This window comes from Filicampus tigris, chromosome 10 (assembly GCF_054856515.1).
Source record: "Filicampus tigris isolate MCC_2025a chromosome 10, RoL_Ftig_1.0, whole genome shotgun sequence".
NCBI lineage: Eukaryota > Metazoa > Chordata > Actinopteri > Syngnathiformes > Syngnathidae > Filicampus > Filicampus tigris.
This window is the reverse complement of record NC_141226.1, coordinates 22,061,887-22,076,990: the sequence shown is the minus strand read 5'-3', so window position 1 is coordinate 22,076,990 and position 15,104 is coordinate 22,061,887. Positions and strand designations below refer to the sequence as shown.

At 40.7% G+C, this 15,104-nt stretch overlaps 2 protein-coding genes and 2 long non-coding RNA genes across 4 annotated transcripts; 3 read left to right on the top strand and 1 right to left on the bottom strand.

Annotated features, from left to right (window-relative positions):
- The first annotated feature begins 224 nt into the window (after positions 1-224).
- Positions 225-1,995, top strand: LOC147141337 (uncharacterized). The gene is made up of 4 exons (XR_015088270.1): positions 225-278; positions 372-442; positions 1,494-1,656; positions 1,890-1,995. It is a non-coding gene; the product is annotated as an uncharacterized LOC147141337 (long non-coding RNA).
- A 1,031-nt stretch (positions 1,996-3,026) lies between these two features.
- LOC147141336 (uncharacterized) lies at positions 3,027-4,835 on the top strand. The gene is made up of 4 exons (XR_015088465.1): positions 3,027-3,086; positions 3,181-3,251; positions 4,322-4,484; positions 4,718-4,835. It is a non-coding gene; the product is annotated as an uncharacterized LOC147141336 (long non-coding RNA).
- A 1,078-nt stretch (positions 4,836-5,913) lies between these two features.
- On the top strand, positions 5,914-7,927 carry LOC147141335 (uncharacterized). Its single transcript, XM_086043188.1, has 3 exons — positions 5,914-6,128; positions 6,794-7,489; positions 7,913-7,927. The coding sequence occupies exons 2-3, from the start codon at positions 6,947-6,949 to the stop codon at positions 7,925-7,927; spliced, it is 558 nt and encodes a 185-aa protein (XP_085899314.1). The 5' UTR covers positions 5,914-6,128; positions 6,794-6,946.
- A 1,053-nt stretch (positions 7,928-8,980) lies between these two features.
- rheb (Ras homolog, mTORC1 binding) lies at positions 8,981-14,136 on the bottom strand. Its single transcript, XM_086043845.1, has 8 exons — positions 13,830-14,136; positions 11,956-12,027; positions 11,401-11,468; positions 11,199-11,281; positions 11,070-11,126; positions 10,941-10,988; positions 10,783-10,864; positions 8,981-9,596 (listed from the first exon to the last, which is right to left on the bottom strand). Exons 1-8 carry the CDS (start codon positions 13,879-13,881, stop codon positions 9,504-9,506), a joined length of 555 nt encoding a protein of 184 aa, XP_085899971.1. The 5' UTR covers positions 13,882-14,136; the 3' UTR covers positions 8,981-9,503.
- Between the last annotated feature and the right edge of the window lie 968 nt (positions 14,137-15,104).

Here is a 15,104-nt window from a genome sequence, read left to right as displayed (position 1 = left end):
GGATGTAACGGATTGGAATAAAGATCTGGCACAAAAGACCACAAAAGGCAGTTTTGAAGTGTCACTTTTGCAAATGATAATTGTCTGGATGGGTGACAAATACGTATTTGACAAGACACTTGAGGACATACACTTGAGGGCGTGTCTTTCAAGGGACAATTGGCAGGCTGACAAAGAATTTGTTAAACATGATATATCAATAAGAGCGCCTATAAAAATGTGACGCACAACACAGATATCATTGAACAGCACAAACCGAAAAACTTCAAGTCCACAAGGTATGTCGTCGTACTTTTCTCGGCCTTATTTTCACGAGTTTGTCTTCATGGACAGTATCGATGTTGTCGTGAAACAAATGTTCTCTGTCACAGGCGTCTGGCGTTGAACGGCACAATGAAGTTGATGCTCTTGGCTTTCGGCGTTTTCCTGGTCCTCACAATCGGTGAGTGTGTTTCTCTCACTGGACGCGGCCACAGACGGACGGCCCAAGGCAAAAGACAACTCAGCACCTGCTTAGGGCCCCGATATGAGCAATTCACAGTCAAGTGAATATTTTGCTGTTTGGAGAGGGTAGCACTGAGAAAGAACAGAGTAACACAAAAAAAAAATTCAATGTTTTGATTAAGGTAGTTTTCATTTGTTCTTGACCTTTTTTTTTTTTTTTTTTAAATAGCTTTTGGTTTGAGTAAAGATGACGTCCTTATGCTGCAATTTCAATGCAGTAAATGACAAATTTCAGTTCTTTACAACCGAGAAAAACAAATTTATTTTTTGCAAAATATTATAATCATTGGGAGGTTTGCTCAAAAACATTCAAATTATACCTTGACGGTTAATGACTTGAAAATTAAAGAGGGAAGTCAAAACAAACATATTTTTTTTCAAGGATATGTTCTATGCAGGCCCACTCGTTGAAACAGGCCATTCTGATTAGTATTGCATTTATGGAATATAGCAAAATCACCCGTTTTTAGCCGTCTCAGGGGGCGGCCATTTTGTCACTTCCGTCGACTGAAAACGACATCACAGTTGCTCAGGGCTCAGGTAACGACCAATCGCGGCTCACCTGTTTGGCTGAAGCTGAGCCATGATGATGAATTTGCAAATGTGGTGAATTTTCATGCAGATTTATAACTTTAAAATGTATTTTTCAAAATTTACTGCACACTGCTATATTTACGGAACACGTGACGGTATAACCCGGAGACATCCTCACACGTGGATGAGATGACACAAGCAAGTACACGAATGCATACATAAATGCTTCGAGTGCTGATCCTAAAATGGATTAGGCTGCATCGTTTGAAATGAACAAGACCAAAAAGGCCGACAGAGATCCTGCAGCTGATGAGGGAGAAGTAGTGTCGCATGTCGTGTTTTCAGGAGCAAAATAAGACAGCGTTCAAGTCAACCAAAGTTGATCCAACAATATTGCTTTTTCGCGTTGCTGACATCCATTTGATGATTTATTTTTGTTGTTTGTCCTTCTTCAGGCGCAGCTAACGACAACCACCAAAATCTCGTTGGTGGCTCCCCAAACCATCGTCATTTGGTGCAGGCCAACCCTGGTATCCGATCTGTTCAGAGTGACCGTCAGGAAAACACCATTTGGCGCCGCGCTCGTCATTGAGCGGATTATATCGCAGTCACACTTCAGTCAGTATTGTTCTTTTATGGCTGGTAGAAATGATATCATATTTAAATGACAATAAAATTACTGAAGAAGATGGGGTTTATGGTAAATGGCATGTACTCCATGTCACACAGCATTTGGCTTCAGGACGCAACAGATATATGTCCCTAATCTCAAGACAAACCAAAACAAAGCCCCAGAAAGAAGCAAGAGAGCCGAGGTCTTGAATCTGATCGTCTTTTACTTTCTCCAACAGGTGTGACATAGCAGCAGTAGTGCCTCCCCTCAAGTCCCAATGCATCAAGACTCCTCGCGCATCCATGTTCTTTAGTTGACTTGCAAAGCATTAAAAAAAAAAAAAAATGAAGTAAACACTTGCAGTCTTTTTTGTTGGTGGTGTGAAGCATGAATGTGGCTGTACGATACGGGCTCATTATTACATCACAATATTTGGGGGAATGAAATTCGATGGTGGAGTCAAGTCAATGTTTGGGTTTCCAATAATGCTTTTAAGACAGGGTTCGGGTTTTAAAAATGTTAGGGCTTCTAATTTGGGTTAGGGTTACAAATTGGGTTTTCATGCCGGGTTACGATATTTAAAAAAAAAAAAAAAGTTGGCGGTTTCAACCCAGGTTTTGGGCTTCGAATTAGTGTCGTGAACCAGGGTAAGCAAATCAGTTTGGATTCAAGACAAGATTATGATTTTGAAAACAGTTTAGGGCTTTGATGACATTTTCAAGACAGGTTTGGGGTTTTAAACAAGGCTGGAGTTTCAAATGGGGCTTTCAAACCAGCATTAGGACTTTCAATTAGGGTTTCAGGCAAGGGTTTGGGCTTCAAAGTAGGCTTTTAACCAGACCTGGGCATACCGCCTATGTGACCGACCGGTCCGCGTCTGAAGGGCGCCCATTTTGTAGGCGGCGGGAAATTTGAAAAAAATTGTGGGACTTAGCATAGTCGAAAGCCCATTTTTTCCCGTCGTCGTAACGGTCTGTTTTCACTGTGACTGTCGGTGACTCTGACGATTGTCCCGTAAGATTATCCTTTGCTCTGACTTGTGTAAAGAGTGGCTTTGTCCTGATCATGGGGTCGGAAACGGGTCGTGAAAGTCGCAGGTATTCAAATGCTCTCCTCTAACGTGGGGTGGCCAGTGAGTGACCGGCAGCTCTGCCGCTGCTCGGAGATGGGTGGCTTGGAATAAAGATCTGGCAAGAACACACAAAGCAGTTTTGAATAGTTGATTTTGCAAATAACAACTGTCTGGATGGGTGACAACGACATATTTGACAAGACACTTGAGGACATAGGGAGGGCGTGTCTTTCAACGGACCATTGGAAGGCCGACATTGAATTTGTTCAACATGATATTTAAATAAGAGCTGCTATTAAAAAAGTGACCCGCAACACATCGATATCATTGAACAGCACAAACCGAAAACTTCAAGTCCACAAGGTATGTCGGTCGTACTTTTCTCGGCCTTGTTTTCACGAGTTTGTCTTCATGGACAGTATCGATGTTGTCGTGAAACAAATGTTCTCTGTCACAGGCGTCTGGCGTTAAACGGCACAATGAAGTTGGTGCTCTTGGCTTTCAGCGTTTTCCTGCTCCTCGCAATCGGTGAGTGTGTTTCTCTCAAGGGACGCGGCCACAGACGGACGGCCCAAGACATAAGACAATTCAGCACCTGCTCAGGGCCCCAATATAAGCAATTCTCAATCAAGTGAGCCCGGAGTAATATTTTGCTGTTCGGAGAGGGTAGCACTGAGAAAGAACAGAGTAACACAAAAACAAGTTCATTGTTTTGACTAAGGTAGTTTTCATTTGTTCTTGACCTATTTTCGTGAAATAACTTTTGATTGGAGTAAAGGTGACGTCCTTATGCTGCAATTTCAATGCAGTAAATGACAAATTTCAGTTCTTTACAACCAGGGAAAAACAAATTTATTTTTTGCAAAATATTATAATCATTGGGAGGTTTGCTCAAAAACATTCAAATTATACCTTGACGGTTAATGACTTGAAAATTAAAGAGGGAAATCAAAACAAACCTATTATATGCTATCATTGGGAAGTTTGCTCAAACACATTCGAATTATACTTTGACGGTTAATGACTTGAAAATTAAAGCCGAAGTCAACCAAAAACAGATTTTTTTCAAGAATATGTTCTATGCAGGCCCACTCGTTGGAACACGGCATGTCATCAGCGTCGACCTTTTAGGAAATGCAGAGCAAATTTCGCAATGCGGTGTAGTTGGCCTAAATATGTGATTCTCAAAGTTTGCTCCCTTTAGGTGTGGATGAAACAATCGCATTTGAATTTCGTCTTTTAACTGCTGTTACTTTCAAAAGATATTTATTAAGGTACAATTTTCATTTTATTTGTAATACAATTTAATTTGATCATTATTGACGTTTTTCGAATAATTCCAACATTTAAGCAAACCGTTGATGCCAAACGTGCACAAAATGTAACAGTGACGCACAATCATATGAAATATACTTTTTAGGAATAAAGCCTCTGTCTTGTTTTTGATGAGCACGTAGGCCTACTGCGCTACTGTGTGGTCTCGATGGTCTTGATGGTGCTACAGCGGTCAAGTCAACCAAAGTTGATACAACAGTATTGCTTTTTCCTTTTGCTGACATCCATTTGATGATTTATTTTTGTTGTTTGTCCTTCTTCAGGCGCAGCTAACGACAACCACCAAAATCTCATTGGTGGCTCCCCAAACCATCGTCATTTGGTGCAGGCCAACCCTGGTATCCGATCTGTTCAGACTGACCGTCAGGAAAACACCATTCGGCACCGCGCTCGTCATTGAGCGGATTATATCGCAGTCACACTTCAGTCAGTATTGTTCTTTTATGTCTGGTAGAAATGATATCATATTTAAATGACAGTAAAATTACTGAAGAAGATGGGGTTTATGGTAAATGGCATGTACTCCATGTCACACAGCATTTGGCTTCAGGACGCAACAGCTATGAGTCCCTAATCTCAGGACAAACCAAAACAAAGCCCCAGAAAGAAGCAAGAGAGCCGAGGTCTTGAATCTGATCGTCTTTTACTTTCTCCAACAGGTGTGACATAGCAGCAGTAGTGCCTCCCCTCAAGTCCCAATGCATCAAAACTCCTCGCGCATCCATGTTCTTTAGTTGACTTGCAAAGCATTAAAAAAAAAAAAAAAAATGAAGTAAACACTTGCAGTCTTTTTTGTTGGTGGTGTGAAGCATGAATGTGGCTGTACGATACGGGCTCATTATTACATCACAATATTTGGAGGAATGAAATTCGATGGTGGAGTCAAGCCAATGTTTGGGTTTCCAATACTTAGGGACTTAGGGCTCCAAATTAGTGTTTTGAACCAGGGTAAGTAAATCAGTTTGGATTGCAGAACAAGATTACGATTTTGAAAAAAGGTTTGGTGATTTGATTACGCTTTCAAGACAGGCTTGGGTTGCGATTGGCTGGCAACCAATTCAAGGTGTCCCCCGCCCATTGCCCGGAGACAGCTGGGATAGGCTCCAGCACTCCCCGCGACCCTTGTGAGGAGAAGCGGTATGGATAATGGATGGATGGAGACTGGTTTGGGGTTTTAACCTGACGCTATTCCACCTGGCATTTTTACCTGAACGCCTGAAAAAGGTGCACCCAAAGTACATTTGAAGCTGTACTTGAACCATTTGGAGTATCAGCATAGTTTTGGTCTCTTTTTGAAGATAACATTTAGAATTTTTCTCCTCAACCATCAGAATCTTTCTAAGTACTATTGGCACTGAATTATGGAAGTTTTTTTTTGTTTGAAGAAATTCATTGGCCGTTGAATGCGTCAATCACCAGCAAGCTTAGCAAGTTTGGTTGTGACTGCAAACACAACTGACAAATCGTCGATATGCAGGGGTGGTACGATTTACGCACGTAATTTGTTCTTTGGCTGTTGTTGAACTCCTGACATGGGAAACATTCGTTTATTGGATCAAGTAAGCAATCAATCAAACAATAAGGTCCAGCCTATGTTTTGAAATCTCGTGTGTATACTTGAATATATGCAGAGAACAGGGTTGACAGGGAGATAATCTAAGTTCGATTTTTTAAATGTACATATATATTTTCGATTTAGTCTGTAACTGCCAAGATCTCTTGTCCAAAATCCATCCCAATAGGTGGCGGTAATACCCCAATAATCGGTTGTAAACTGCCATAATAAAGAAGAAGAAGAAGAAGAAGAAGAAGAAGAAGAAGAAGAAGAAGAAGAAATCTCGCGCGGCTAAATCCGTCGAAGCTAACTCAATCTATGGAAAATATGTACAAAATATGCGTACCTGATAGCAACATGTAACGATTGCAGCAGCTAATAACGTGGCTTTATGGATGTCAGGCTTGTTGTGGACTAACTATATTACTGGAATACTTTTACTGGCCCCTTTTCGACATAATATGATCATTTTGATGGATTATGAAATTGTGTTGGACATTTATGAGGATGAAATGGTGAGTTCCATATTTTTTTGTGTGTTACCGATTATTTGACTCAAATGCTCGCTGAGACTGCAGATACTTTTGTATCTCATAATGTTTGGTGTCATTTGAATCTGCGGAAATTCAGTTTTCTAACCATAATTAACATGCCTGGGAATGCTTTGAAGTGTTTTGAAGTTCTGTATATAGCGAACGGCCCGCGGGCACGACACGAAAACCCACCCGTGGGCCGATGGGATTGCAATCGAATGTGAGAAAGCCACCCGTTTTTAGCCATCTCATTGGGCGGCCATTTTGTCACGTCTGTCGACTGAAAAAGACATCACGGCTAGTCAGTGCTCAGATAGCAACCAATCATGGCTCAGCTTCAGAAAACAGGTGAGCTGCGATTGGTCGTTACCTTAGCCCGAAGCAACTGTGATGTTATTTTCAGTCGACAGAAGTGACAAAATGGCCGCCGCCTGAGATGGCTAAAAACAGGTGGATTTTGCTGCTTAACTCATATTCCACAAATGCAATACTAATCAGAATGCCATGTTGAGACTAGTGGGCCTGCACAGAACATATTCTCTGCATCCATTCGTTCACAACACCAACAAAAAGACTCCCAAGTATTCACTTAAATCTTTTTTTATTTCTTTTTTTAATGCTTTGCGAAACAACTTTCGGACGTGGAGGCCAGATGAGTTCTTGACTGCACACTGACTTGACTCCTGTCGAAGATAGGAGCAGACTTTCAAACTTGAAAAGGTATCAAATATACGTACAAAGCACCATTTGTAACACACGTGAAAAATAGAATACTTACTGGAGTGGTCCTCTTCTGCCTAATGGTGGAGGTCATGATGATGGTGATGGTGGAGATCATTGTGATGATCATGGTGGAGGTCATGATGATGGTGATGGTGGAGATCATTGTGATGATCATGGTGGAGGTCATGGTGGAGGTCATGATGATGGCGGAGGTCATTGTGATGATCATGGTGGAGGTCATGATGATGGTGATGGTGGAGGTCATTGTGACGGTCATGGTGGAGGTCATGATGATGGTGATGGTGGAGATCATGATGATGGTGATGGTGGAGATCGTCGCGATGGTCATGGTGGAGGTCAGGGTGGTGGTGGCGGTGTTCGGCACCTGCGTGCGGAAAAACAACCACCAAAACCAAAATCAGTCAAATGCACGGATGTCGTCCAAAGCCGGTGGGATTCTTGCAAACGATCGAGTGACACGTTTACCTGCTATAAGCAGCAGGGCGACGGTGACAGCCAGGAACAGCAACTTCATTGTGATGGTCAACACAGCAGCCTGGGAGAGAGCGAGCGCAAGATGGGGAACACGGGGGGGGGGGGGGGGGGGGGGGGAGGGGAGGGTATCGCCAAATTTAAAAGAAAAAAACTCTAGAATATTATATTGGTGTGTGAAACCCCGGGGTGCGCAGGATTATAAGTGCAATAACGATCATTTTTTTTAGGCTTTGAGCACCAAATATCCAGAGTTTGAAGGGGTGGGGGGGGGGGCACATCTTAAGAGGATCAACAATTATCTCATGAAATAAAAGCTGTAGTATCTTGCGCATAGTAGCGTATCATTTCTACTTACCTTGCCAATTTGTCTTGCTGGATTTCCGCAAGTTGATGGGTGAAGTTGTCGTGGCTGTTCACTCTTCTTATATACCGAGCGTCTACTGATTCACATAGCCCTCTTGTATACATGGCCACCTTGAGCAAATATGTTGCATACATCAATTTATAATGATTATGCAGTTTTTAACGATATATGCAGTTTGTTCTAGGTGGAGCTGGTTTAAATTTGATGTATGGTTTCATGATCTTAGACTTCTTTTTTCACTACATGCTTATTGCTTGTAACCTAAAACGTTTTCCTCAATAAAATGTTATTTGCTGAATATTAGGACTTTTTTTCTTGTAATAGTAAACATTTTTCTTGGGAAAAAAAATCCCATGATGTTGTAACATAATATTTTTTTCTTTCTTAAATTTTTCATTACTATGGGACTTTTTGCTGGTATATTTTTTTTTTCTTGAAAACAAATACAACTATTAGAACATAACGATTTTCTCTTGGAACTATACAGCCTCTCGTTAGATTTTCTTCCTCCCGAAAAATATGACCGTATTTTCAGAATATGTTGTGTTTCTGATTTTTTAAACATTTTGTCTAAATATATTCTCTGCAAATTGCATTTTTTTTTTTCATGCTGGAGTTACCTTTTTTTCCCCTCCTCGAAAAAATGTTGTTACTTTCTGAATATTCTGACGTTCTTTTTTGGAATTGTTTTTGTGATTTCAATTTTTTATCTTGTGGAAAAATACATTTTATATACGTAAACATTTTCATTTGTGACTTTTTCCCCCCTGGCACTTTTGGCTTGTGCAATTAAGATAATTAGCCAATAAAGATGCAAGCAGTTTGTTCTTGGTGGAGTTTGAAAATTGATGTATGGCTTTAAAAGCCTAAATTACTCAATTTGCATGACACTTACTTTGCGCACGTTACTGACTAATGTTAAATTGTATAACGTATCATATTGCCCTCTGAATGAGGTGTTTTTTATTTTAATATTGCAACTTCAAACTTTGTTTTACTAGAATATAAATTCCCCCCCACAAAATGTCCAAAGGTTCCTTGAAATATGACAAATGTGACTTTTCTGAGAGCATTACCATTTTTTTTTTTTCTTGGAATACGATTTTGAATACGATACGAGTCTGAGTATTTGAACAGTTTCTTTGAATATGTTGCCTTTTCCCCCTTTTGGCTTTATTCTAAGAATATTAGGGCATTTGTTGAAACATTTGAAGGATAGCATAAAAAAAAAAGAAAAGAAAGAGAAAACGAGTGCTTTTTACATAACCACTTTCAGCTTTAATGATTACAATCCAAAACATTTGTACAACATTTTCAACTTTAAAAAATGGATGACGTTTTTTTTGTTTTTTTGTTTGTTTGTTTGTTTACTACTATTTGGCTGAGAGTTACTGCTATATGGAAACAAATAAAATGTACCAGAAGAAACATCCGCTTTCTCTAGTTATTATTGTCATGATCATATGGTGAGGAAAAGGCTTGTTCGGATACACGGTTTGTCATGAAATTTCATGAGCGCCACTCGTCCCGCTTTCCACACCAAGCACACCAAAAGGAAAACATGGATGACAATGCGGATAAATAAACGGGTTCCCGAGTCATGGAGGATATTCAGGACCCGACGTGGTGGAGGAGAAGTGGCGTTAGCTAGCCTTCAAGTAAAACGGGATATCCTAGTGCAGTGCAGTTGTCTTGTCTGTGTTTTTGTTTTGTGTGTGCATGTATGCGTGTGCGCGCGCGCGCGTGTGTGTAGTCGCGTTGGTTGCGCCCTCGCCCTACATGACGGCGCAAGACGTCTTGCCGGGCTGAGCACCGCCGTCCATCTTCTCCGCCTCCAGGATCATCCTGCGGAAAACCTCTACGGCCGTCTGCACACAGTGGCACACAGCTGCTGTTTACTATGCAGTTTTTATCCCCTCTATGGGTCTGATTCGCAAATATCCATAATGGTGAGAATGAGTTAAGTGTTCGCTAACAGATTGCGTGTGCTGTCACACGTGATCTGTAGTGGTACCAAAAACAAAATATCAGTCACCCTTAACCCCACAACACTAACGTCGGGTGATTTTCACCCACACGATTTTTTTCAAATGTCATATTGGGAAATTAAAGAAGACATCTTCCAATTTGGCATGCAGTGTTGTACTTTTACATAAATGAATGACAACTGTATTTCATCGTACCCGGCATTAGTGATGGTGTTGCTTTTAAATCCAGGTTAAATGTTTGTACCACTTTTTCCATACCTATGATTAAGATCTTTCAAAGCATTTTTAACATAATCTTTTCCAACCAAAATCTTATTCTTGCAGTGTATCCACTTTTAGTGGGCTACTTTAATTTGTTTTACTTTGCTTTGAAATTTCTGTCACTCTTTTGTTTGTAACTGCTTTGAAATGTGCTTTTAATGCATGTAAAGCACATTTCATTATCTTGTGTATGCTATGTGTGTATACAGTATTGCCCAAAATCTCAAAGAAAAGTGTAATGCCACCATCTAGTGGCCATAAATATTATTACACTTACTAACGTACATGGAAAGCTGCCATATAATTTAATATAAACCCCACATCCTCCCACATTACTTATCAAGGAGAAACAATTGTTTTACGTTGGGCGACTCTAAAGTATGCAAATAGCTCACAACGAGCCCTTATGTGTGCACAATAAGTGCCCCGAACGGCTGTTGCTAATGCTAGCGGGTGGCTAACTGATCCACGGATATACGGACTATCATAACTGCAGGCTACCAGCATAGCTCATGTACTTACTTTTTGTCATTAGCTCAGAGCTGAGAACATCAATGAGATATGTAATAAAGAGTTATAAGGACACTATACAATACAATATTTTATAATATAAATATGATACGGTATAAATTTGTAACATTAGACATGAAATGTCATGTGATGATATTTAACCTGTGTGAATATGTTTGATAGCTGCAATCCGGAGACATGAAACATATTTGCCAATATTTTCGTTTAATGCCCCCAAGCTCCTAAAGCAACTGACAAATCCGCCCAAAATGTGCCAACTATTTTCACCCGGTACCTGGTTCTCTTTGGCCGAGGATTCCATGAAGGCAGCGTTCCAGGAGTCGGCTAGCGCTTTGCCCTCTTCGCAGCTGATTACTCTGGAACAAAAAGACCAGGGCCACGACATTAGGTACACCTGCCTCCATCGACGGCGCGGATAGTTTGACGACATACCGCTCCATGTGCAGGTCGTTCTTGTTTCCGACCAGCATGATGGGAACTCTGCGGCGCGGGAGAAGAAAACGTTTTCATACCTGTCTGGAATACGCTCGCGCCAAAACGAGTCGACGACGTGCTACTCACTGAACTTTCCCCACCATGTCCAGCAGTTTTTCGTGAATCACTTGGACCACTTCAAAGCTGCAAGAAACGTCTGCTTAATCAAGTCATTTTGCCGCTATGTTCGCCACTGCTAGCGGAGCTAAAGCACACCTTTTGTTGGACGTGACGGAATAGACCAGGATGTAGCCATTTATGTCTATGGAGTACGTCTGAGGGAAGATGGAGTACTCATCCTGAGGAGATGGATAGAAATAGTACAATAAAAATGAACACTTTATCTCACTGGAAAAGTATGCTAGTGTGTATATGTATATATATATATATTTTTTTAGCATTCTGAAGTGAGTGCTACCTGTCCTGCTGTGTCCACCAGCTGAAGATGATACTCCTGTCCGTTTATCGTGATCATTTTAGTAAACGCTGCGGAGGGAAGAACAAGAAGGAGAAAACGTCCATTTTGTCACTTCTGTCAACTTAAAATGACATCACAACTACTCAGGTAACAACCAATCACGGCTCAGCTCCAGAAAACAAGGTCAGCCGCGATTGGTCGTTACCTGAGCCCTGAGCATTTGTGATGTCATTTCAGTCGACAGAAGTGACAAAATGGCCGCCCCCGGAGATGGCTAAAAACGGGTGGATTTTGCTGCTTAACTCATATTTCACAAACAATATTAATCAGAATGCCTTGTTTCAACTTGTGGGCTTGCATAGAACATATTCTTGAAAAAAAATGGTTTGGGTTGACTTCAGCTTTAAGTAGAGGAAAAAAAATGGCATGTGTGTAAAAATTTGTTTTAATTTGCTAACTCTACGCAAATCCTTATGCAAATTCACAACAGACAAAATTCTGACGGCAAATAGGGCCAAAAAATGACATTGTCATCCTCCTTTATCCACTACTTACTGTTTTCTATTGTCGGGTCATAGGAGTCGACAAACTGGCCCTCAACAAACTGAATGGTCAATGAGGACTTTCCTGGAAAAGAAAAAAATGAAAAATCTTATGAGCAATCATTAAAAATGCGCATTTGTAGATGACCACAATGTGACCCACTGGACAGGTAGACTCAGCCATCACTTGACATCGTCCTTTCATGGTTTTGCGCCTTCATAGAAGTAGTTCACGCTCCTGAGCGGGATGTCGTACCTCGTGTTATACAAGTACAATTAGTGTATTTCCTTAAATAGCCACCTCTGTTCTAGTGGACATCATTCGTCCAAAAAATATATTACAATGCACCTCGATTACAGTAAACTCCAAATAGTGGCCAGCGCTGAAATAAATGCTACACCAATCGCCCCCTGCCCCCCAATTACTATATTTCCTCACATTTTGTCTTTGCTATCATGCCCCAAATACAATATTTCCAATATTCTGCTCCAATAGAGGCCTGGGCATCAACTACCAGACATCTTCAATGAAGGGAGTTATGAATGGTATCAATGTAAGGATGAAGGACAGATGAAAAGGAGGGAAGGATGAAACAAAGATTTATAGAAGGAAGGAAGGAAGCGCCACTTTTAGGGTCTTCACCAACATGAAAACAAAACGCATACCCGTCCTTGAACACTAAATTGGAACATGAAAAGTGAAGCCAAGCAAAAAAAAAAAAAAATCTTTACAGTAATGTGTTCTATGCAGCCCCAGTAGTCGAAACACAGCTATTCTGATTAATATTACATTTGTGGAATATGATATAAGCAGAAAAATCCACCCCTTTTTCATCCATCTCGGGGGCAGCCATTTTGCCACTTGCTGTCGACTGAAAATGACATCACAGTGCAAAAGGGCTCAGCTTGTGAACGTCACAGGACCAAACTCAGAAAACTAGTGAAGCGTGATTGGTCGTTACTTGAGCCCTTCGGCACTTAATTGTGATATAATTTTCAGTCAACAGAATGTGGCAAAATGTCCACATGTGAGATGGAGAAAAATGGTTGGATTTTTCTGTTTGATCCACAAATGCAATATCAATCATAATGCCGTGTTTAAACTCGTGAGAGCGCAGAGAACATAATGCAAAGAACATTTTGGACTTGACTTCTCCTTGAACCCTGACTTTAAACCCTACTTTGTAACCCTAAACCTGACTATAGACTGCCTGCCTAAACAGCAGACACCCTATTATGAAACTATAACCCTTTCTTAATACAACGCTAACTTCAGAGTTGATCTTTTCTTACTGAAATTGATACAGATCAGAATAAGTGTAAATGGAAAAAGATAATATATAATTTTAAACGTTTAACCATTGTTGGCCCACCCTGTTTGGCATCACTATTTATAGTTATAAAGTAGACGCCTGGCGCTCACTGCTGATGAGTAAGTGTAGGCTTCTCTAGCATTGGCTACTATTGTCGAAATATGGATTACCGGATTACCATTACGTAAAAAAACAAAAAAAAAGAATATTCAAGCATTCATCGCGCTAGGCCCCCCTCCACCTTATCTTTTTTTTTTTTTTTTTTAAACCGCATCTAAATTGCGCCTGCTTGCCGCGCTAGCGGTGACATAACCGGCTCATGCGTCAAATCCATCCGCTCGTCAAGCATTGTCGTAGGGGGTGTGGTTTCTCGACGTTTGACGGCGAAAGTATGCCAAAAATGTTGACCGCTTAGGTTTTAAGGCGGAGGCCTGGTGCCGGGGCCGCCTTCACCTGGTGGAGGGAGGGATGCTGCGAGTACCCATGCAAGGCCCGCTACAGCCTAACCCCAGCCGAAGCAGTCACCCTTTCCCCGGGGAGGACCAGCCCTTCCCGTCGAGTGACCGGCTCTCACCTACGGATCGGTAGCCGAGGATGGCGAGCTTTCGTGATTTAGGCTGCGGCATGTCTCGCTCTGGTTATCGCATCGAGTCCTCGCGGTTCGACCGCAACCTCCAACCGGAATGGCACCCGAATCCCAAGGAGCGCGATGACTGGCACATACAGTCCCAGTCCACACAACCGGCGATGTCCTCCGCGTTGCCTCCGAGGTACGTCGCCCGCAACCCGGGGAGGGGGGGGGGAATTTGCGGAGTTTATTTCAGGTCATACGCGGAAAAGTGTGGAGGAAGCTTTTGGTTTTCAAGATCTGCGTCACTCCCCTTCGCATTGTAATGAATTAGTAATTACTGCTGCGCCGCGATTGGCTAGACCCAGAAAGGAGGCGTGCTTGAAGGGCCGTTCTAAGGCTACGATTGGACAACGCCACTGTCCGTCATGCAACAAGGGGGTTCTGGTCGAAAATGTGATTGGTCGACGCTAGCGTCGTGACGCAAACGCATTGTCGTTGCCATCTTTGAGGGTTCAGGAAGCAGGGCTGCTGCTACGAGCACGACGTTATAATGCCATTTTTTTTTCTTTTTCATTCAAAATTTTATTTACATATTGCAATCCGCAATTTGCATTGCGGTCTATATATTTTATTACGATATTTCTTTTACCATCATCATTAGTAGTAGGAGCAGCAGCACTATAAAACAGTGGGAATGATCATTTTGTCAATAAATTGCATTGTTTGAATCAAAGTTGAATTAGATCATGTGTTCAACTTTTATTGCTTAAGAGTCAATCATGAAATTGATTTACGTATATTTTTAACTGCAAAGTTAATATCTAAGAAATCAAGACTTCATATAATGAAATCGATACTGTATATGTATATGAATGACAAACTTAAATAATAAATAAATAAACGAAGGCTTCGTACCTAAATAGTTATATTTATCTTTTCAACTAATTTATTTTACAAGAATAAAATAAGTGTCAAATAACATGCAGTTTAAGCGTCAATAATTGATTTGTTTAATGCAAATTATGACATTTCAAAGTTTATAAAATTACTGTATTTGATTAATTCTTCATTAAAAATTCAAAAGAATACAAATCAAGAGTTTAAAAACATGCCATGTTAATTTATTCCAAATAAATATAACAAAATTAAAACAAAGTATTTATCTATTCTAAATTTTAAAAAGTTAATATAATTCCATAATGTTTAATTATGTTTTGTTTGTGAATAAATGTTTTTTTTAATGCAAAACACTTTTTAGCTAAAATACTTTTTAAGAAA

Coding starts and splice junctions, on each gene's coding strand:
- rheb (XM_086043845.1), bottom strand. CDS start 13,881: ATGCCGCAGCCTAAATCACGAAAGCTCGCCATCCTCGGCTACCGATCC. Junction 12,028..13,829: donor CCTCGGCTACCGATCCGTAG/GTGAGAGCCGGT, acceptor TTTCTTTTCCAG/GAAAGTCCTCATTGACCATT. Junction 10,865..10,940: donor AACGACCTGCACATGGAGCG/GTATGTCGTCAA, acceptor TTTTTGTTCCAG/AGTAATCAGCTGCGAAGAGG.
- LOC147141335 (XM_086043188.1), top strand. CDS start 6,947: ATGGTGGAGGTCATGATGATGGTGATGGTGGAGATCATTGTGATGATC.